This window comes from Leucopleurus acutus (genome assembly GCF_964270905.1).
Source record: "Leucopleurus acutus genome assembly, chromosome: 2".
Classification (NCBI taxonomy): domain Eukaryota; kingdom Metazoa; phylum Chordata; class Mammalia; order Artiodactyla; family Delphinidae; genus Leucopleurus; species Leucopleurus acutus.
The window spans coordinates 53,065,204-53,089,070 of NC_139143.1; the positions used below are offsets into that span (position 1 = coordinate 53,065,204).

Below are 23,867 nucleotides of genomic sequence, written 5' to 3' on the forward strand. Positions count from 1 at the left end.
CCCGAATAGACAAAGCAGTCTTGTGGGAAGAAAACGGAGGTGGAGGAATCAAGACTCCCTGACTTCAAACTATACTACAAAGCTACAGTAATCAAAACAATATGGTATTGGCACAAAAATAGAAATATAGATCAATGGAACAGGAGAGAAAGCCTAGAGAGGAACCCATGCACCTATGGTCAACTAATCTATGACAAAGGAGGCAAGGATATACCATGGAGAAAAGACAGTCTCTTCAATAAGTGGTGCTGGGAAAACTGGACAGCTACATGCATGTAAAAGAATGAAATTAGAACACTCCCTAACACCATACACAAAAATAAACTCAAAATGGATTAAAGACCTAAATATAAGACCGGACACTATAAAACACTTAGAGGAAAATATAGGAAGAACACTCTTTGACATAAATCACAGCAAGATCTCTTTTGATCCACCTCCTAGAGTAATGGAAGTATAAACAAATGGGACCTAATGAAACTTAAAAGCTTTTGCAAAGCAAAGGAAACTACAAACAAGACAAAAAGACAACCCTCAGAATGGGTGAAAATATTTGCAAATGAATCAACAGACAAAGGATTAACCTCCAAAATATATAAACAGCTCATGCAGCTCAATATTAAAAAAACAAACAACCCAATCCAAAAATGGGCAGAAGACCTAAATAGACATTTCTCCAAAGAAGACATACAGATGGCCAAGAAGCACATGAAAAGCTGCTCAACATCACTAATTATTAGAGAAATGCAAATCAAAACTACAATGAGGTATCACCTCACACCAGTTAGAATGGGCATCATCAGAAAATATACAAACAACAAATGCTGGAGAGGGTGTGGAGAAAAGGGAACCCTCTTGCACTGTTGGTGGGAATGTAAATTGATACAGCCACTATGGAGAACAGTATGGAGGTTCCTTAAAAAACCAAAAATAGAATTACCATAGGACCCAGCAATCCCACTACTGGGCATATACACAGAGAAAACTATAATTCAAAAATACACATGCACCCCAATGTTCATTGCAGCACTATTTACAATAGACAGGTCATGAAAGCAACCTAAATGCCTATCGACAGACGAATGGATAAAGAAGATGTGGTACATATATACAACGGAATATTACTCAGCCATAAGAAGGAACGAAATTGGGTCATTTGTAGAGATGTGGATGGCTCTAGAGACTGTCATACAGAGTGAAGTAAATCAGAAAGAGAAAAACAAATATTGTATATTAACGCATATATGTGGAACCTAGAAAAATGGTACAGATGAACAGGTTTGCAGGGCAGAAATGGAGACACAGATGTAGAGAACAAATGTATGGACATGAAGGGGGGAAGTGGCGGGGGTGGTGGTGGTGGTAGGATGAATTGGGAGATTGGGATTGACATATATACTCTAATATGTATAAAATAGAAAACTAATAAGAACCTGCTATATAAAAAAATAAATAAAATAAAATTCAAAAATTCAAAAAATAAATAAAAACAAAATAAGCCTTGATTCCCCATTCATATCATCTGAGAGGGTCCCTTTAAAGATGGAGGCTGATGGAAAATTTGAAAATGGCTATCACTTGTAGAATATATGACCACCATTATTGTATGTAATTTTTGTTTGTTTTTTGGCTGTCTTTCCTCCCCATCCACCAGCCCCCTTCCCCTCCTTTAACATGAGCCTAGGGCAGAATGGTGTGATGGGAAAAAGAAAAGAAAAATTTTGGTAAAGCTAGTATTTTGACAAGAACCCTAAATACTTCTTTATACATTAGTAGTTTCAAAAATAAACTATGAGAATCTTTGGGGAGAAGAATTTGTCAACAGATTATCAAGATCTTTTAAGATGTTCATAGTCTAAAGAAATAGAAACATGGTCAAAGATTTCTGCAGATACTGAACACAGTATTACATAAAGTGGTTTAAAAATGGAAATATGGTCAATGTCCAACATTTAAGGAAATACTTAACTGAATCATGGTACATTTAGACAATGTAAGTATATACAGACATTAAAAATGATGCTTGTTGAGATTCTGGTTACAGAGGTGTGGGTTATTGAGGTTTGTTAAGTTGGAAAATAAATAGTATACAGAACCATATATATACAGTATAATCTATGTAAAAGTATATTAAAAAATGAAATTTATCTGCAATTTCTGCATTTTTATAAGCATGTATTATATTGATTACATAATAAATAAAATTTTTAAGTAAAAACAAACAAACAAAACAATATGGATCAATGGAACAGCATAGAGAGCCCAGAAATAAATCCACACACCAATGGACAATTAATCTTCTACAAAGGAGGAAAGAATATACAGTGGGGTAAAGACAGTCCCTTCAGCAAGTGGGGTTGGGAAAGTTGGACAGCCGTATGTAAACCAATGAAGCTAGAACACACCCTCACACCATACACAAAAATAAACTCAACATGGCTTAAAGACTTAAATATAAGACAAGACACCATAAAACTCCTAGAAGAAAACATAGGCAAAACATTCTCTGACATAAATCATAGCAATGTTTTCTTTGGTCAGTCTCTCAAGGCAACAGAAATAAAAGCAAATATAAACAAATGGGACCTAATCAAACTTATAAGCTTTTGCACAGCAAAGGAAACCATAAACAAAATGAAAAGACAACCTACAGAATGGGAGAAAATATTGGCAAATGATGTGACTAGCAACAGCTTACTTTCCAAAGTATACAAACAGCTCATACAACTCAACAACAACAAAAACAAACAACCCAATCGAAAAATGAACAGAAGACCTAAATAGACATTTCTCCAAAGAAGACATACAGACGGCCAGTAGGCACATGAAAAGATGCTCATCATCCCCAATTAATAGAGAAATGCAAATCAAAATTACAATGAGGTACCATCTCACACCAGTCAGAATGGAAATGGGTGTGGAGAAAAGGGAACCCTTTTACACTGTTGGTGGGAATGTACATTGGTGCAGCCACCGTGGAAAACAGTATGGAGGTTCTTCAAAAAACTAAAAATAGAGTTGCCATATGATCCAGCAATCCCACTCCTGGGCATACACCCAGACAAAGCTATAATTTGAAAAGATACATGCAGCCCTGTGTTCACAGCAGTACTATTTACAATAGCCAAGACATGGATACAACCTAAATGTCCACTGACAGATGAATGGAGAAAGATGTGGTATACACACACACACACACACAGACACACACACACGATGGAATATTACTCAGCCATAAAAAAGAATGAAATAATGCCATTTGCAGCAACAGGAATGGACCTTTTAAGTGAAGTAAGTCAGAAAGATATGATATCACTTACACGTGGAATCTAAAATATGACACAAATGAACATATCTTTGAAACAAAAACAGACTCACAGATACAGAGAACAGACTTGTGTTTGCCAAGGGGGAGGCGGGGTCGGGGAGGGAAGGATTGTGAGTTGGGGGTTAGCAGATGCAAACTATTACATTTAGAATGGATAAACAACAAGGTCCTACCATATAACACAGAGAACTATATTCGATATCCTGTGATAAACCATAATGGAAAAGAATATGAAAAAGAATATAAATATATATGTATAACTGAGTCACTTTGCTGTACAGCAGAAATTAACACAACACTGTAAATCAACTGTACTTCAATAAAATTATAAAAAAAAAACAATATGGGTTGGGGGTTGGGGGCAGGGGTTATGGGACTGGAGGGCAACCCTGGAAGGGTTAAATGGGTATCTAATCCTCATGAATTTGTCTGCCTTGGCCCAGGATTGAAGGGCTTTACACCTATACCCTGTGCGTACTACGTATATATCCCCACTAAGGAGAACATGGGAGGGAGGATACAAATAAAGGTGGGTAAAGGTCTATTTTATCAACTGAATGGCAGGCATATGAGTATTCTTTATACGAGCTGTTCTTCAAAACATAGACTGGGGAATGTAGACTCTTTCAAAGGGTCTGTGAGGTCAAAGGTATTTCCGTAAGACTAAGACGTGATTTGCCTTTTGAATTCTCATCCTTATGAGAGTGTACAACAGTTTTCCATAGATATGTAACATGGGATTACTGAGACTAAATGCAAAAGAAGCAATGAGAATCTACCTGTCTTCTATTAAGTCAGACATTAAGAGATTTGCAAAAATCTCTTACAACTCCATGCTTGTAAGTAATATTTTGTGTTTGGGAAAAATTATTTTCATAATTATGTTACTTATCATAACATGTAATTAGCTGTTATTTTTAAATGAATATTTTTAAATTTCTCAATTCTAATTTCTAATACAGTAAATTTAGATAAATAAGACCCACATAAACAAAAGCTCTTAGGGGTGTTCAGTATTTTTAAAAAATATAAAAGAACCTTGATGCCCCAAAGCTTGAGAACCACTTTCAAACTTAAACTTGCTATATGCATACATACATACACACACAGCTCTTATGTATGTATATTTCATATTTAGAAAGGTTAAAAAAATGTCATAGTTTAGTGAAGACGTAAAAAGAACCCTTCAGCACCACCACCAAGTGGTGCTATACATGGTAAAAGAGTGTTACACTGATATATCTACACAGATATGACTTACCGATACTCAGCCTGTGAAACACAATCATAAAGTTCCTGGGCAGTAAATTTGACATTTTTATTTACCTGAAAAGAACCAAGATATAGCTATTTAAAATGCATATTAAGTCAAATGAGTGGTGAGAGCACAATTAGAATGGCCCATATTCTGAGGAAGCAGAATGTCAAGTTTCTAGTTTTTGCATAAAAAGGACTAAATAATAACAATTAGAAGATCAGTGACCATAATACTAACACTGAACTATGTGTAAAAATATTAGTCCTATTGTTACAACTTAATCTGTTCACAGAACCAGAAGAAGTGAGATGGTCCTGAGGTTAGTGGGAATCTCAAAAAGCAGATGATCATTTTATACATCAAACGGACAGAAAAAAATGTGTAGTACATGAAACACTAAATTCTACCACTACTGGCTCTTATCAACAGATTCATGCATCAATTAGCCTAGCCCTAATGTACTTATTCAATATTTATTTTCTGGGAGAAGTAAATAAATTGTTAAAAAAAATTTTAACAGCTGTACTTAAAAGACTAGAGTAGATCTGGGGTTCCATAGGTAGACTACTGTAAGCAGAATCAGCCAGCTCTTATTTCATGAATAGAAATAATTCAAGCTGAAAGAAAAAGTTAAATATTCAACTCTAACAACATTTGAATACTATGATTGACACTTCTGAAAGTTATTACTGAATAACTTTCATTTAAACACTAAGGTTATAAACTGTGTGGAAAGATCTACCTGTTTAGGAAAAAGCCTGATTTATAGACATTTTCTGAAGAAATGTGTTTTTCAGACTACTGAGGTCTAAGTATTTAAACTAATATGTTTAAGTTTATAAATATTATAATTCAGAGACAACTTACAACACTATAAAAATATAAAAGTCCTTCATCATACAAAAACTTGTTGTGGCACACGTGGAGAACACACTGAAGGAATCCTGTATTTCTTGCGACTTACCACTGATTTAGACAGTATTGTACTTAAGTTGCAAGGAACAATCTGGAAATTTGTAGAAGGAAATTCTTTTTATCAGATTACTCAAGATATAACCCAGTGTCTAAGTTTTTAGAGATTCTGTATTAGTGAAGGGAAACTAAATGAGACTATCTTCTATTCAATTTACTTTTAAAAATACTCAAGCTATTATTAGCTGTATGCAGTTTTTTTTTGTTTTTTTGTTTTTTTTTTTTTTTCTGTACGCAGGCCTCTCACTGTTGTGGCCTCTCCCATTGCGGAGCACAGGTTCCGGACGCACAGGCTCAGCGGCCATGGCTCACGGGCCTAGCCACTCCGCGGCATGTGGAATCTTCCCGGATCGGGGCACGAACCCGTGTCCCCTGCATCGGCAGGCGGACTCTCAACCACTGCGCCACCAGGGAAGCCCCGTATGCAGTTTTTTGATGAGGAAAAATGCTCCTACCCAGATTTAATTAACACTACTTTAAAGATTTATATCATGAAAGTTTTCTATGGATTTTAGGGTTTTGCTTATTTGCAAAAGTTCTACGAGCTTCCTCAGTATTTTCATAAGGTCACCATATTTGTATAGAAAATGTTCCATTCACTGAAGGTTAAAAACACATAGTTTTTAAATATAACAGTTGAAATGTATATAATCCTAAATTTTCACTTAAAATTAGGATTATATATTTATATACAATTTAATGTTATTTAATTATACATAATATTTACTATTATATTTAATGATTTATGAAATTGGTGTATAATTGATCATGATTAAGTACTTTATAATTTTTATTAAAATAATCTTCCAAAAATGTTCTAAAATATACATTTAGAGTTAACTTATCGACCAGTCCAATTCCTATTTCTTTACATATTCTGCCCTGGTCTCAAGGGCCTTTGATATTTTCACTACTGCCCCAACATGCTAGGACCTATAATGTATCCAAACTTAGGCCAGCAAATTTCAACAACCAACACTGCAGATCTTTGATCAGAAGATGAATGGAATAATCTATTCTCTATCAACTGCTAAGAAAAATCAGCTGAAGAACTGATTTTGAACCTGATATAATATGAATACGAAATAGTTTTTGAAGCCATTAGTAGATTTTTAGCAAAAAGTATTTAGATTTATCTTTACTTTAAAAAACAATCATCCACGTACATTTAGACACTTATCCCAGAACGTGGCTGGAGTGTAAGTGTGATGTGGCTCCAGGTTACAGCAGATGACTTATAAAGTAGGCAGTTAATCTACTACTAATAAAGGAAAACTGAAACACAAATTCATGACATACATCACAGGTTCTAGCCTGAAATATACCATTTCATTCTATTCATTAATTCTGATACAAGACATTTTAAATTACTCATATTGGGACATTTTAAATTACGCTATTAAATATCATTTAATAATTCCCAGAAAACAAAGAGCTAAAAGATGCCTCCCCATCAGTGAACGTTAGAGTTGTGATTGTAAATGGATTATGGAATTGGTGTCGTTAATTCTTAGCTGTACTATTTACAGTGAATGCCAAATATCAGAAATGACTATATTATTTTTAATTCTTAAAAAATCAAGATCAGAAGGCAAAGGTTAAGTATAAAAATAGCCAAACATCTTAAAAAATTTAAATCGTTGTATCACTGTTTATGATGTGAGACAAATATATCCAATGTAGTAACTGGTACTGGGGAGGAAGTTCTGCTAAGAGAAATACTTTCAAAATCTGGGACTCAGATCCACATATTCTTATAAATAGCAAGTTGGGTATTTTCTCCTAATGCTCTCAGAAACAGAAAGCACTAAATCCAAAGAAGACCTATATATATCAGATTTTTCAAGGATATGTGATTTTAAAATTGTCCCCATTGTTTCTACAAATATATTTTTATTGAATTTGAAATTCAGAAAGTATAATGAAATAATTATTTCACTGAATCATCTCAAAAGAGATGATTTAAAAAGTACATGTAACTTTAAAAAAGTACATGTAAACAACCACTCTTTCCTTAAATAAAATAAGTAACACTTATTGAACACTTACTCTGTGCTTGGTACTGTTTGGAGCACTTTATATATATTAAGTTATTTAGTCTTTAAAGAATAGCTGTAATTTATCTACTTGTGTTATTCCCATTTTACAGATGAAGCAACTGAGGCAAAGAGCATTAAATAACTCGTCTAAGATCATACAGTTAATAGGCGGCAACATTTGAACATGAGTAGTTTGACTTCAGAGTCTGTGTTCTTAGTCACTAGGTTCTTAATGTAAGATGTGGCATAAGAAAGTTAAATAAAGAGCTAACCAGGAATAAAAGTGAAAAAATATATTTAAAGAAGTTTGACTCCATAAGAAAAGTGACACCTGAAAATATGTCATATTCCTTTATTTAGAGTATTTTAAAAATTAAACACACACACACTTAAAAAGAAAGAATATATGGGCACATGGGTAAAGAACTTTAGGCAAACAAAAACTGAAGATCAACAGAATACTTTCCTTGGATCAACAAGGATAAGAAAAGCATGCAGATTAATTTACAAAATACACTGGAGCCTCACCAGAACTTTAATTCCAAGGTCTATACTGCTGCTATGGAGGAAACTAAATTATAGCTTTCTTTTTCAGCAATCAGTAGTTCTCAACCGGAGGTGGTTCTTCCTCCCTAGGGGCCATCTGAGTGAGTGGGGTGCGGTGGGAAGATATTTTTGCTTGTCACACTGACTGGGGGAGCTACTGGCATTTAGTATCTGAGGAGCAGAGATGTTAAAGCATCCTGCAACGTTCCACACAATGAAGAAATGACCTGTCCAAAATGCCAACAGCACCCCTGATGAGAAACAATTCTGTGTTGGATAAAGTGTATTATTATAGGTCTCTACTGTATGTTTTTACTTAGAGAATGAAAAAAAGAAAAAAACTGACTGGCACTGGCAAACTTCTGTGGCATTCAAGAATTTAAAGCAAATATCAATTAAATAGCATTTGATTACATTTTAGAACACCTATGTTTGTTTATATTAAAGCTTGATTATAATGGGAATATGATAAACATTTAAAAATATTTCTCCTACCTCATACTTGATTAGGAAGTTATAGAGGGTCTCAACATCTTGATAATTACTACTGGGTGCCAAAATCCTAAAAAATAAAATAAAAACAAAGGAGGAAGAATGAATGATTTAAGAAAAAACAATACCTTGAACTTTTCTCCCAGCACATATTCATACTGTGAGAGATACCTTATTGTATAACAAGCTTATTAAAATGTTTACAATCTTTTGGGGGCTTTATTTATCAATTACAGTTATAAAACCATGAGCTTACTTCAACAAATATCGATTATCAATTGATATCAAATTATTAAAAGATTTTTGTTTACTTATATTAATATTTACATCATCAGTTAATCAACAACCATTAGCATTCTAACATGAAATTATAGTTCACATTTTGAGTTACAATGATATAGATTTTTCAAAAGGTAGGTAGAAATGTGAAGTACCTTTACACTCCTTATCTTTTAAGCTGCAGATAAAGCTTAAAGATTTTCCACAAAAATGTGCAACCAATCCAAGTGGACAACTGATATAAACTCTCAAACACATAAAAAAAAATCCTAATAAAGATTCTGTGACTAAATTCAAATAATACTGTTTGAACTAACAGCATAGCAGTTGATGAAAAAGCATTAGTAATCAGACTATGTCAGTTGTTAGAAGTAACACTGACTCATAAAAATAACATAAAAACAGGGCTTCCCTGGTGGCGCAGTAGTTGAGAGTCTGCCTGACGATGCAGGGGACACGGGTGCGTGCCCCGGTCCGGTAAGATCCCACATGCCGCGGAGCGGCTGGGCCCGTGAGCCATGGCTGCTGAGCCTGCGCGTCCAGAGCCTGTGCTCCGCACCGGGAGAGGCCACAACAGTGAGAGGCCCGGCCCGAGTACCGCGAAAAAATAAATAAATAAAGTAACATAAAAACATAAAATGGAAACAAGAAATAAAAAGAAGGAAATGGAAGACCATGTTTCTCCCTCTAGCGGTAAAGTATTAATTCTCATTTTCTTATACTAAGTATTTTTTTAATTCTTTCAAGATGAATTTTTTTTCTTTTGAAAAAAGGGAAAGAAAAGGAAAGCAGTCCTTTCATTATGGTAAAGTGGTTAAGAGCAATGTCTGCCTGGGTTCTGTGTTCTTGAGTGAGTTCTGTGCGACTTATTTTCCTTATCTGCTAAATGAGGATGGTGACAGTCTTTACTTCATAGGATTATAGTGACAATTAAACAAGTTACTGTAAAGTCTTTATAACAGTGTCTGATATACAGCAAGTACTATATATATGTATATATAAAATAGTAACAACAACAACTATTACCATCTAATGCCTAATACTTTCAAGCCACAGAATAAGTTCATGATGATTTAACTTATGAGAAATCAATCCACCCCAATTAATTCTTAAATTCCAAGTGCCTTTTAATTACAACAGTGTCTCTAGGTTCTCACACCCTTGCCAATGCTTGATGCTGTCAGACATTAGAGTTAACTCATCTCAATAAACTTAGTTAGATCTTTAAACAAGTTGGCCCTCATCAGACTTGTGGGAGAGCTTTTATAAATAATTTCTCAGGATATAGTCAAATTTTTAAATGGGTCATACTCTTTTGGAGGAGACACATACAGAATATCTTTAAGAACAAACAAATATCTGCCTATGGGTCTTCCCTGGAGGTCCAGTGGTTAAGACTCTGTGCTCCCAATGCAAAGGGCACGGGTTTGATCCCTGGTTGGGGAGCTGAGATCCTGCATGCCTCACGGTGCAGCCAAAAAAAATCTGCCTAAAAATGTTTCATAGAAAAAATTATTCTCCCAACAAGTAATTTTAAGACACAATCTCAATACCGAAAAAAAGAAAGAAAAAACAAGAGGATAAATACATTGGAGAGAGTCCATAAATAATTTGTTTTCAAATATGAGAACAAAGCTATATAGATAAGCTAAACTAATCTTCTAGAAAAGCAATGGAAAAATAGTGTGTTCCAACTTTGTAACCTAGTGTAAACAAACTATAAGCAATGTAGAATAATTTACACCCATTCTTTTTTAAAGCTTTGGAAATAATCCAAACTGTCCATAAAGAGGGTAAAAAAAATAGATAAAGCAAGATGTTTTATAAGAGAGCCTTATAAATTTCAAGCCAAGTACGCTCTTTGCCAGAGAATAAAGTTAACATTTCTCTGTACTGAAATACTTTGCAGAAAAACTAGTTTTAGGTAAAATAGTCATTTATCTATAGCAACAAGTCATAGCCATAGTACGAAATAAAGAAAACAATTACATCATCCTAGTTTTCCAATTAGCAAAAACTGAAAAAATTTTAAACTCCCAGCATGGTTTTATTTTTTTAACAGTCTTACTGTTCAAGACTGTAAAACTATTTTTTAACAATCTTACTGTTTATTTTTTAAGTCTTACTATTCACTCATTTTAACAATTCAATGATTTTTATAAATAAATTTACTGAGATGTACAATGATGTACATTGTACAAACTTAAATACTTGATTATTTGACAAAATTTCCACAGAATTATATTCTAATGAAAAAAGGCTTATTGGGATGTCAGCATCATTCACAAATATATTACTATTATAATCAGAATAAAATTGTACATGTTATTTTTTAAAACAAGGATACACATTATAGGATTTGTTATAAAATTTGCTACTCTTAAAAATGTTTTGATTCACTGTACAGTAGAAACACAGCACTGTAAAACAACTATACCCCAATTAAAAAAAATATTTTGAGGCAAATTGAGCCCCAAAGAGACTAGACAATATTTATTAAAATACACTCAATTTAGGGTTGAATTTAGACTTCATTATGTCCAATGAAGTTTGAGTTTATGAGAATGGAATTTGGCCTGGTATAAACAAAAACTGCCAACTTTTACTAACTAGAAGTACAGCTTGTTGAAAATACACAAAAAATGAAATGGAGAAAAATAGTTTATGGACTTTCATGCCTTAGTAATTCCCCACACAAAAATTCTTGAGAGGTCAGCCTTCTCTATAGCTTTCTCATTTCTTTTTAAAATACCAGCACAAAGACAAAAGACTCTTAGAATGAAAGTCCTAAAATTACCCTTCAATGGCAACTTTTAAAAAGAATAATAGAAAGGATTAGCCCTTAGAGAAAATGGCCATTTTTTAATTTATAAATATATCCACATCTGTTTTTCAAGAGAAATTCATAACAATCAATAAGTATATATCAAATGCATACTATTCTCTCAAATGCATATGATACTAAGAGCTATGGAATATAAAAGAAAAAAGACATGGTTGCCTATCTTCAAGTTGTTATAATCTTGAAATTTCACTTTAGAATTTTGGAATCAGAATTAGGAAATAGACTGAAGTAGGATTTAATCTGCTGCTCACAGATTATTTACAAACCAAGTTGATCAAGTTACCTACTTTTCTGTACCCCAGCTCCTCACCTGTGAAATGAGGAGAAAGTAGTATTTACTGAATAAGGTTATTATATGAAGTAAATAAAACAATGTATCTAAAATACCAAAATGTTTATTAGCACAATGCCTGGCACATGTCAATAAATATTAGGTGCTATGAAAACCAGTTTTCAGATGTAGAAACCAAGGCTCAAGGTTGTAAAAAACTTGCCCAAGATTACAGAGTGGTGGTAGGTACCTAAATCTCTATTGGTTTGACTCTGGAGTCCATGCTTTTTCCACTAATAAAAAAGGATAACCCGCACATCTTCTTGCCTTAAATGATTTTATGAAATCAAATGAAATAAAGTTCTTTAAAATCTTTTAAGAATTTCATATGTAAGCAAAAACAACCTCGTTAATTTGCCTTGTATCAAATGCTTCTGGCAAACTATTCTGTGTATGTTCAAACACTAAATCTTTGTAGTTGTTATATCTTTTTCAAAACCACAAAGGAAGTCAGTAGCAGAACCAACAAGTCCTGACTCTTAACCACATGAGCACTTTGAGTTTTCTATTTATTTACGAGCAATTAACATTAAGTAAGCAACAAGTTAATCTGAGTTAAACAAATTTCATTTCCATCTTATCAATATTAGACAAATAGCAATGTATCTCATCAAGAAAAAGACTATGCTACTCAAAAATTTTAAAAAGAAACGAAAGTTAATCTGACTAAAATTAAAAAATCAAATAATGCATTAAAATGGACTAATTTTTAAATAAGGATTTTAAAAATTCAAATAAAACTTTTCTCCTATATAGGAGAAATAAAGCATCAGACTCAGGAGTGGGGAAATAAGTCTAGAATATTCAAGTTTAATATCTAATTCTAGAAATTCAGAAGAAGAGAGAGCATATTCTTGGATATTTATAAATCTTAACTTACAACCCACAGAACTGAATAAATTATGTTCCCTGCTGGCAAGGCAGTTTCACATTAATATAATATTTTAAATAGTTTTTCATGCTTGAAGAAAATTAAAAATAAGTTTAAAAACTAATTATATGACTTATTTTACTTAGCATACTGTCCTCAGGGTTCATCCATGTTGTAGCATACGTCAGAATTTCCTTCCTTTTAAAGGATGAATAATATTCCACTGTTATCCATATACCGCATTTTGCTTATTTATTCATCTGCTGACAGACACGAGTTACTTTCATGTTTTACTTACTGTGAATAATGCTGCTATGAACATAGGTATGTAAATATCTCTTTGACACTATAATTGCAGAACCAGCCCAAACTGGCCCTGTCCTGTATCTAACAAGATACTGAGTTGTTTTTCAGAGACAACAAAACAAAACCACAAGTCATGCAGCTGAAGCACACGCAGAAGAGAAAATTTTGACCTCAAATAACACCTGGAACCAAAGTTTCTCCCCTCCACAGAACCAAAGGACCAGATGTGACCAGACCCTTTCAGAAGTGAAGGGTCCATTGTTCAGGAAGATCCAGTGCTGAAGCCCCTTTACCTAACCTTACCATAAATGGCCAAGTTCCAAAGCCCTCCAATGGAAACCTGCCCCACCAGGGCTCAAACCAACCCTCTTCCCCTAACTCATGAAAGTTTGACCAAACCCCAGATTGATGAGACAGATTTGACAGCCGTGCCTCCTTGTTTCCTTGCCAGTCAACCTTACAATAAAGTCTTTCCTCTTCTCAAAAGCTGGTGTCATAGTACTGGCTTGTATGCGAATTGGGCAGCAAGCCCTTTGCACAGAAACAAGATTTTATTTTCAATTCTTTTGTGTATATACCTGGAGTAGTCAAAATTATAGATAGGCAGAATGGTGGCTACCAGGGGCTGGGGAGGAAGCGGAAATGAGGAGTTACTATTTAATGGGAATAGAGTTTCAATTATACAAGATGAAAAGAGTTATGGATATGGATGGCGGTGACAGTTGCACAACATTATGAATGTATTTAATACCCCATTAATACATTTTTAAGAACACTTAAAAATGGTAACAACGGTAAATTTATTTTACGTGCATTTTACTACAATAAAGAAGTTAGATTAAAAATATGTAATTAGGGCTTCCCTGGTGGCACAGTGGTTAAGAATCCGCCTGCCAAGGCAGGGGACACAGGTTCGAGCCCTGGTCCGGGAAAATCCCACATGCCGTGCAGCAGCTAAGGCCGTGTGCCACAACTACTGAGCCTGTGCTCTGGAGCCCACGAGCCACAACTACTGAAGCCCGTGTGCCTAGAGCCTGTGCTCCGCAACAAGAGAAGCCACCTCAATGTGAAGCCCGCGCGCCGCAACCAGAGAAAGCCCACACGCAGCAACGAACACCCAATGCAGCCAAAAATAAAATAAATGAAATAAATTTATTTTAAAAAAATACATAATTACATGAAGCAAAAATGTTTGTTTACAACATTATTTTAAAAACTCATTGTACATTCTCCAAAGCTAAGAACTGACTCAGAGCTTAAATTTTACTATGAATCAACTATTACATCTTTATTGAGGACAATATTTATTCAGCATCTACCAAGTGCCAGGGACGGAACAAATGCTGTCTCCTTTAATTTCTGCAATTTAATAAAGCAATTATTATAAACTCCATTTTATAGATTAGGAAACAAATAAAAAAAAGGTTAATTAACATATCTAGGTGACAGAGATAGTAAGTGGATGGAACTAGGATTCAACTTCAGATCATTCTGACCCTAGAGTTCTGTCCTTTTTCTCCTTCCTTTTTTTAAAAATAGTAGTTTGTATCTGCTACCCCCAAACTCCTAACTTATCCCTCCCCCACTCCTTTAATAACCATAAGTTTGTTTTTTATGTCTGTGAGTCTGTTTCTGTTTTGTAATAAGTTCATTTGTATCATACTTTAGATTCCACATATAAGTGATATCATATGGTATTTGTCTTTCTCTGTCTGACTTACTTCACTTAGTATGATAATCTCTAGCTCCATCCATGTTCCTCTTATTTTAATACAGTGACATGCAAACTGAATTTTGCTGATGATGAATTTAAGTTGTATTACTGATAAACTGGGTGAAAATTTATCAAATTAATAATAGGATATGCTCATCAGGAAAATGTTATTGGATCTTAGAGTACATTTTTGGGGGTCCTTTATTACAAGTAAAATTAAAATCATATGTTTTCTATAGTTAATTTGGTGAAATCAGCTATGCAAGTGGAAGATATCCATCAGCCCCAGATTTTAAAAGAACACCATATGCAATTAAAAAGCAAAAAATAAAGTTAAACAACTTAAACAAAATAAATTATTTTATGTTCCTGTTTTCCCTTTAGAGCGAAGAATTTTGTAGATATAGGTATTAAATGTAGGAACTTTGGATTAGTTTGGATACAATTAATAATTAAAATTTGATCTATTCAGAACACTGGAGATTTTTTTATAAAGTTGGTGGTAGGAACAAGGAGAGTTTATAGGTAATTTTAATGACTACATTTGAAATTTAATTATAAAAGCAAATTCTACAGAAAGAAAATATCATTTAGATTAAGGAAAAGATTATACGGCTTACATGTGTGCTACACATAAACATACATACAATTAGAACATACTGGCAAATACTACAGCTTTCTGTTAATTTTGCAGAAAGGTTAAAACACCATATATTCATACACTTCCCACTAATTCTCTTATATGGGTCACCAGCCTCTTCCGCCAATGTATTTTCTACATTGGCATTTAAGCATAACGATATAATGATTATGATCATGGTCTCTGGACTCAGTCTGCTTGAGTTCAAATCATAGTTCTACCACTTTCCAGCTGAGTGGCATCAGGTATATTACTTTACTTCTCTGCACCTATGTTTCTCATGTATAACATGGATAACAACAGTACTTATCTCCCAGGACTGTTAAGAGGATTAAATGAGTTAATATGTATAACATACTTGGAACAGTTCTTGGCTCAACAAAATGTTAGCTATTAATATTCTTCTACCTCTTATCTTAAAAAACACCCCCAATTATCACTGTAGCTTATCAACTGAGAACTAAATAAATATTTAGTTCAAACCGTTTGGGGACCTGTTGTCTCCTTGTGAAGTCTGTCCAGCAGTGAACTTTTATGTGATCCATATGAACGGTGACAATCTTCTCTCTTTAGTCTTGGATGTTGATGTAAACATCAATAAGGGAATTCCAGAAAAATGAAAGGCAGAGAAGATGGCCAATATGTAACCAATAACATTTTCAATCCCTAATTATTGCAATTAAGGTAAAGGTGGAGCCAAACTCTAACAAAAACATGATTATTATCAATACAGAACATAATCTATAAAATATGATCTGAACATGGAGAAACACAGGAACTATGCCCTAGCCATTGGCTGCCAACCAGATGAGAGCATACTGTTTCACATCACCAGGATCTAGGAGCACCCCTAGAAATAAAAGCTGTTACTATGGTAATCAGCTGCAGCCATATTACTGAACTTTGCTTAGCTGTGTTGGCCACACCCAGACAGAACATGCATATTCCTAGCCTCAGTTTTATCTTTATGTGACTTCACAGGAATTATGGGAACTGACATCAGTACTACAATTTATTCCCAGAAAGGTCATGGAAATGACCTTCTAAAATATTTAGAATCTCTGACTGACGAAAAGACAGCTTGTGGTGATATCAAAAATCCATCTCACTAGGTTTAGTGTTCAATTAAAAGCCATCTTCAGAAAAATCTTAACTATGTTCACAAAGCAGCATATTCTTACCTTAGCTAATGAGTCTATAATAAGGTACAATCCAAGCCTCTGTCACATCTTCTGTGATACACTGGTCAAGTACTGGATGGATGGCTCTTCATTCATAACTAAAGAGACATTTTTTAGCAAAGGGATCTGGATTGGTCTAGTGAGGCTAGGTCAGAAGACCCTAGGATCCTATACCATTATTCAGGAAATTCTGAAAAATGCCAGCCATCATGCGTCCCAAGAGTTTTATCACAACACTCGCAGTTTCCTCAAATCCAGCACTTATTTTTGTTATTGGGCCTTGGCTACTGTTATGGGCTGAATTGTGTTCCCCCAAAATTCATATGTCAAAGCCCTAATCCCCAGTACCTCAGAATGTGACCTTATTTGGAGATGCCTATAAAGAGGTGATTAAGTTAAAATGAGGCCATCAGGATGAGCCCTAATCCAACCTGACTGTCCTTATAAGAGGTGTCCTTATAAGAGGAACTCTGATACACAGAGACACCAGGGATGCACGTGCACAAAAGGATGTTTATACGAAGAGGCAGCAAGAGGGCAGCCATCTACAAGCCAAGGAGAGAGGCCTCAGAGGAAGCTAACCCAGCCAGCACATTGATCTTGGACTTCAGCCTCCAGAACTGTGAGAAAGCAAATTTCAGTTGTTTATGCCACCCAAGTCTGTGGTATTTCCTTATGGCAGCCCTAGCAAATGAATACAACTGACATTCCTAAATACTGAGGGCTCAGCTTTGAGGAGCCATGGACCTCAAGGTTAGAAGCAAGATGGACCACTTCCCATAACATGAGACCGCTGTAGAATTCATTGAGTAGTTAGCTGCCAAATAACTACTTTGCTTTGCTGCATAGCATTATGCTTCTTGCTAAAAGATAACCTTACTACTCGAGGTGGTGCTGCTGGAGGCCAGTTCCAGGCGTAGTACTAACAATGTACTCAAAGGGGCCAGAAGTATGAAAAACCAACTCATTTCTCTTCTACTTAGTGTTGAGGCCCCTATTGGGCTCAACGATGTTTTCACAATTTAGATCTTCATAACTAGGTCTTCAGTGAGTCCTATGCCCACTATATGCCAGCTAAATCTGCATAATACTCAATCACAGTTCCTCCTAATATTTTATGAATGTTATTTCCTAGGTGATTAATCATACCTCACTATCAGGTACCTACTAGCTTTCCATTGTAACATGGCAAATAAGACCTCTCTAGATCACAAGGAAGGGGCAGAGCCAAGATATGAGCTCATAGTGAAAGAAACAGAAGACTGAGTTATCTTGTGCTCCCACCATTTAGTGCTGTAAGATCTCAATATATCCAGCTGGGGCTGAGACACAATTTTATTACTGCCTTATTATAAGCACACCTCACTATATATAGACATTGATAATAGATCAAAAACATTAGAGAAATGTTCTATTTAGAATAAATCTGAGGAAAAAAATTTGAAAATAAAATACCTCTTTTGTAATACAAATACATTTAACTAATCAACACTGAAAGAGCTTTTAAAATGCATTAGACTTTTTATAAAAAGAAGGCAAACCAAATCAGGAGATACCACCTCACACCCATTAGGATGGTTATTTTTAAAAACACAGACAATAACAGGTACTGATGAGGATGTGGAGAAAATGGAAGCCTAGTGCACTGTTGGTGAGAATGTAAGATGGTACAACTGCTATGGAAAACAGTATGTGGTTCCTCAAAAAAATTAAAAAATAGAATTACCACATAATCCAGCAGTTCAACTTCTGGGTATGTACCCAAAAGAACTGAAAGCAAGGACTCAAAGAGATATTGGTACATCTTTGTTCCCAGCAGCGTTACTCATAATAGCCAAGGAGTAGAAGCAACTTAAGTGTCCACCAACAGATGAATGGATAAACAAAATGTGGCATATATGTGGAACACTACTGAGCTTTAAAAAGGAAATTCTGGCTACAACAGGCTATAACATGGATGAACTTTGAAAACATTGTATTAAGTGAAATAAGCCTGTCACAAAAGGACAAATGCTGTATGATTCCATTTATAAGAGGGCAAATCCTAGCAGAAAGGCCTTTTTGAGGAACCAGAAGACTTTAGAATTATTGCAGTGAAGGGGTCAAGAATAACTTCATGTACTGTTATTACAAAATCACTGTCTTTGCTGTAACTCTGATGTTTATTATAAATGGTTTTATCTTTTCATATATTGATATTATCTAAGAAATATTTACACTGACTTGACTGTTTTCTCAAGGAAATCTGGAACACAGTCTCTTCCCCTGGCCTCATGACCTCCCGCAGTTTCACAACATCCTTCTGCCGCCCCCGCTCGGCCTACTGATGTTTAACGTCTGCCCCCACACTCTCATGAAACTGCCACCAACAAATTCACCAACGACTTCTATGTTGCTCAATCTAACAGACAGCCTTTTTTTTTTTTTGGCCTCTCAGTAGTAACAAGACACTGTTAAAGATTCCTTCTTTTTTGGAACTCCTTCCTTCCTTGATTTTTTTTTTAACTTGGCCGAACCACGAGACTGGCAGGATCTTAGTTCCCCGACCGGGGATGGAACCCAGGCCCCAGTAGTGGAAGTGCCAAGTCCTAACCACTGGACCGCCAGGGAATTTCCAGATATTTGTGTTGCCAGTCTCTGGAACTTTTCAGTCTATCTTTCTGCTAAATCAACTTCAGTCTGCTTTTACAGATCTGTAATAATAAATTGGGCTAATCCACCCTTGCTACATAGGCATGACCAATTTAAAAAGGCACGAGCACTCCAGCACTGTTCAAACAAGAACGTTTTGGATCTTTTCATCCTGTTTCCTCCCTTGTCCTTTGTTCTCTACTAATTTCCAATGTGTTCCAGGCTTCTTTCTTATGTGTTTTTACCTCCAATTTCTAGCATCACATTTGCCCCTTGGGCTTAAGGATAGTTTCACATATCTTCATTACCCCCCTGGTACTACCTAAGATACCATGTGCACTCTTCCTCTAAAATAAATAACCATTGTTTTCCTTTCTCTTCTCAATCGTAGAAATACTGTTTCCAATCCAACTACGCATCGTAAATTCTAAGGCATTTCTGAAATACATATCTAATCCATTACAAAGTAAAAAATGTAAGCAAATGACACATTTTAAAATGCATGAAAACAAAAAATTTACCTATTTTTTTTTTCTATGAATAACCCACTGTGTTGGTACATGGATACTAACTTAATCTTGACCTAGTCTGACCATTCCACAGGATGGAACTTTTTATTCCAGCTTTAAGACAGGTCTTAACCGCTCTTCCAAATTGCATGGGGCTGACTGTCAGCAATATCACCCAGATACAGTTTTCTTTCATGCTTTTGTTACCCCAGTTGTTTCATTTGTTAACATCTGTCTCTTGAGACAAGATCATCTACCAATGGAAACCTTTTTTGGGATATTCATTTCAACCAAGGTAACTGGACTCATTCTCCTCCCAGAAAAATGAAAGGTAGAAAAGACAAATTTGGAAAAACAAAGAAGGAAAATTTCCTTCTAAGGCAAAGATATTTTGTATTTTTTTGATCAGTCATTTAATATTCTTTTAAATTAAACTTAGAAGTTTTCTAAAGTTCTATGAAACCAACTGAAAAATACCTCTGGAATATAACTAACATTAAAGTAATTTTTTCAGTCAGAAAGTTTAGTGTATTTAAAAAGTGAGCCCTCTAGAATCAGACCAATTTCAATAAGTCATTCTGCCAAGTATAAACTGTGTGACCTTGGGGAATGATATAATGCCTGTGATCCTACTTCCCCATGTGTAAAATGGGTGTGATAGTGAAAGCCTGCCCCCCACAGGCTTAAAAAACCCTTCCTGAAACCATGCCCCATAGGTTTAATAGAAACTGGTGACTAACAGAAGTTCTTGAGCTTGTTTTACAGAAGAGCAGATAAGGGAACAGCTTGTTAAAAACCCCTCTGCTGATAAGACAACAAAACTGGCTGAAACTGTGTGGAACCAATGGGGCCAATCAGAGTCTGCGCAGAAGAGACTTGTTTGTCCAGGGGATGACTTTTCCACGTCAGAGGGTGAAAAACTCTATCTTCAGAGCATGCTAACGCTGCCATTTTCTGAACATGCATCCCATGAAGAAGCACGTAATTCAGATACGGCTGAGCAAAGCAGCAGTTACCGCACCTTCTTCCTACCTCCAGTCACCTTCCCCTGCACTTCTGACCACCCTATACGCTTTGCCCATAAATATCCCAAGCCCCCCAGCCTTCAGGGAGGTGGATCTGAAATCTGTTCTCCCGTCTCCTCACTTGGCTGCCTCGTAAATAAATTCTTTCTCTGTTGCAAACCTTGACATCTCAGCATTTGGCTCGTTATGAGAAAGGCAAATGAGCCTGGTTCGGTAACAATAGCATCTCTTGAGAGGGTTATTGTATGAATTAAATAAGATCACATAGGTAAAGAGCTTTACCTATGTACAGTGACTAGGACATACTAACTACTTAATAAATGTTACTTATTTATTCATTTATTACTATTATCAAATAGTACTGGGTTCAAAGCAACATGCAAGATATCTCAGGAACACCAAGGATATAAGATATTGATCCTGCCTCATGGAGTTCACAATTTAGGAGCAGAGATAAAATGTCTGCAAATAATTATAATGGGAGGCAACATGTGCTACGAACCTTAAGGGTTCAATACAAACAAACTGTAAAGTCTGTTTGTAGTAGGTGGCTTCTGAACTGGGATTGGACAAATGGATAAAACTTTGAAAAATACATGTAGATTAAGAGGTCACTCCAAGCTCTAAGAAGATATTGTGTCAAGGTTCAGAATTAAGAAAACATAAGGCCTGCCTTGAAAACCACAAAAAAAATAATTTGGCTTAACTACAAAGTAGTCTAGAGGACTATAAGACTAAAAAGGTATGTTAGGACCAAGCAGTCAAAAGCCTTGTCTGACAAATTGGAAAGGCTGTATTTGAACCAGAGGGGAATAAGAGAAAATAAGTGTTTTTGAACAAAGGAAAGAAATGAAACCATAAAATATGATTTAACGAGTTTAAGGAACTGTCAAAGGAGCCTAAAGACAAGAAGACCTATTAGAAGATTATCACAATAGTCCAGGCATTAAGGAGTTAATGCTGGAACCAGAAGTTCTGTTAACAGTAAGGAAAAAGGGCACTAATATGGAAAAGTAGTAAAGGGATTATCAACAGGATCAGTTATGGAATACACAGTAATCTAAGGTAATGCTGGATCTGAACAAGAACAGTATAAGAATGATCCTATAGTTAGTCCACACAGAGAGTATGGTTTCCAAAGAGAGTAAACCTCCACAATTTAGAACCAAGGCAAAAAAAAATTTTTTTTCTGAAATATAAATCAGTAAGAATAATAACAACAAAACAACAGCAATAGTAATAATTTATATACTATTTGTCAGGTACTGTTCTAAATTGTCCTAACTCCTTTACATATAGTAATTCACTTCCTCATTAATCCTGTGAAAGGATACTTTTACTTCTCCATTTTTGAGAAAATGGAGGACAAAGGTTTTAAGTAACTTGCTCCAGGTCAAAATCCTAGGAAGTAATAGAGCATTGATATGAACCCAGTGAAGATGGCTTTAGGACCACTTTCCTACCCAGTATACAAAGTGCCTCTAGATATGTAACACATGAGATTAATACCAACCCTAAGAGATGGTGTGCAACCATGCTGCTGATAGACCTTAGTAATCAGCCAATTCTAATCAAAGTCATCAAGATAGCACCTTAGGGAAATAGGAATGTAATTTAAGCAATGTAAATAACACTAACACTGAAATCTGACCAGTTGTGTTTTTTTTTTTTTTTTTGCGGTACGCGGGCCTCTCACTGCTGTGGCCTCTCCCGCCGCGGAGCACAGGCTCCGGACGCGCAGGCCCAGCGGCCATGGCTCACGGGCCCAGCGGCTCCGCGGCATGTGGGATCTTCCCAGACCGGGGCACGAACCCGCGTCCCCTGCATCGGCAGGCAGACTCTCAACCACTGCGCCACCAGGGAAGCCCTGACCAGTTGTGTTTTGACATTTTCAGATAACTATTAGTTGACACAATTGACAAAAAGTAGTAGTTTGCACAGAGCTTAGAAAAGGGAATTAAAGAAAAAGAATATCCCTGTGTAGGGGAAAGGCTGACTATTTGGCAAATAAAATTCCAGAGAAGAAAAGAGATTACTTTAGCTTGAGGTCAACATCCCCAGCAGTCAGCAAGAAAACTTGGTAGTAATCTAGTTTGCAGCGTAAACTTTCCTCTAGGAGTCACTTAATTTATAAATATTTCAGTTCAACTGGCAGTTACTGATTTCAATGTAAATAAATAAATGGGCATTCTGATATATCAGCTTGTTTCTAAATTTGGTTACTGTTCAGTCTGGTAAGTTTTCAGTAAACTGGTAAAATAAAATTCCTAAACTTACAAATTTGAGGATGAACTCTTCCAAAACTATGAAATCGTGGTGTTAAGATCCAGGTGACCAGGCAGTTTCTTTCTCTTTATTTCTGTACTAATTGGTTACTCAGTATACATTAACTCCTGGGTGAGGTGGGGTTATATCAAAAACCAAAACAAAGAGTTCTTGTCCTTATAGAGCTTACAGGCTAGTCTCACTTTAAAACAGGTAGCATAAGCAAAAGTATAGACAAGAGAGAGTCTACACTAATTAATTTTGATTGTCCTTGTTCTCCACTTCACTTGTTAACTACATCGGGCTGCTCCGTAGCTTTAAAACACTTCCATACCACCCCATTCGTTATGCTCCATTGATTTAGAGGGGAAGGTGTGGATCCCTTTGTCTGTTTACAGGGATTATAAAATATGGCTGTATCTGTAGCCTGAAATTATATGTGTGTCAATAAAATACAATTTTTGAAAAAAAAAAAATTTGATTGTCCTTGAAGATAATGAGCTAACTGAGGTAAAAGACATGGAAAGAAGAATTTTCACTCACTGTATATTCTTTTTCACCTAATGAATTATTTTTAAGCAATCTGAAGGCATTATATATTTTTAATGATTAAATAAAATTATTAAAAATTGGCA

At 35.4% G+C, this 23,867-nt stretch overlaps 1 protein-coding gene across 6 annotated transcripts in view; it reads right to left on the bottom strand.

The window, feature by feature from the left end:
• The window catches only part of SWT1 (SWT1 RNA endoribonuclease homolog), a 91,030-nt gene that overhangs the window by 9,580 nt on the left and 57,583 nt on the right, over positions 1 to 23,867 (bottom strand). For 4 of the 6 annotated variants that reach the window (XM_082832384.1, XM_082832383.1, XM_082832380.1 and 1 more), the window contains 2 exons: positions 8,639 to 8,705; positions 4,590 to 4,654 (listed from right to left, as the gene is read on the bottom strand). In XM_082832384.1, coding sequence (XP_082688510.1) covers positions 4,590 to 4,654; positions 8,639 to 8,705 — 132 coding nt within the window. Of the gene's footprint in view, positions 1 to 4,589; positions 4,655 to 8,210; positions 8,371 to 8,635; positions 8,706 to 23,867 lie in introns of those variants that run through there. The other 2 variants (XM_082832382.1, XR_014325964.1) reach the window with 2 other exon arrangements.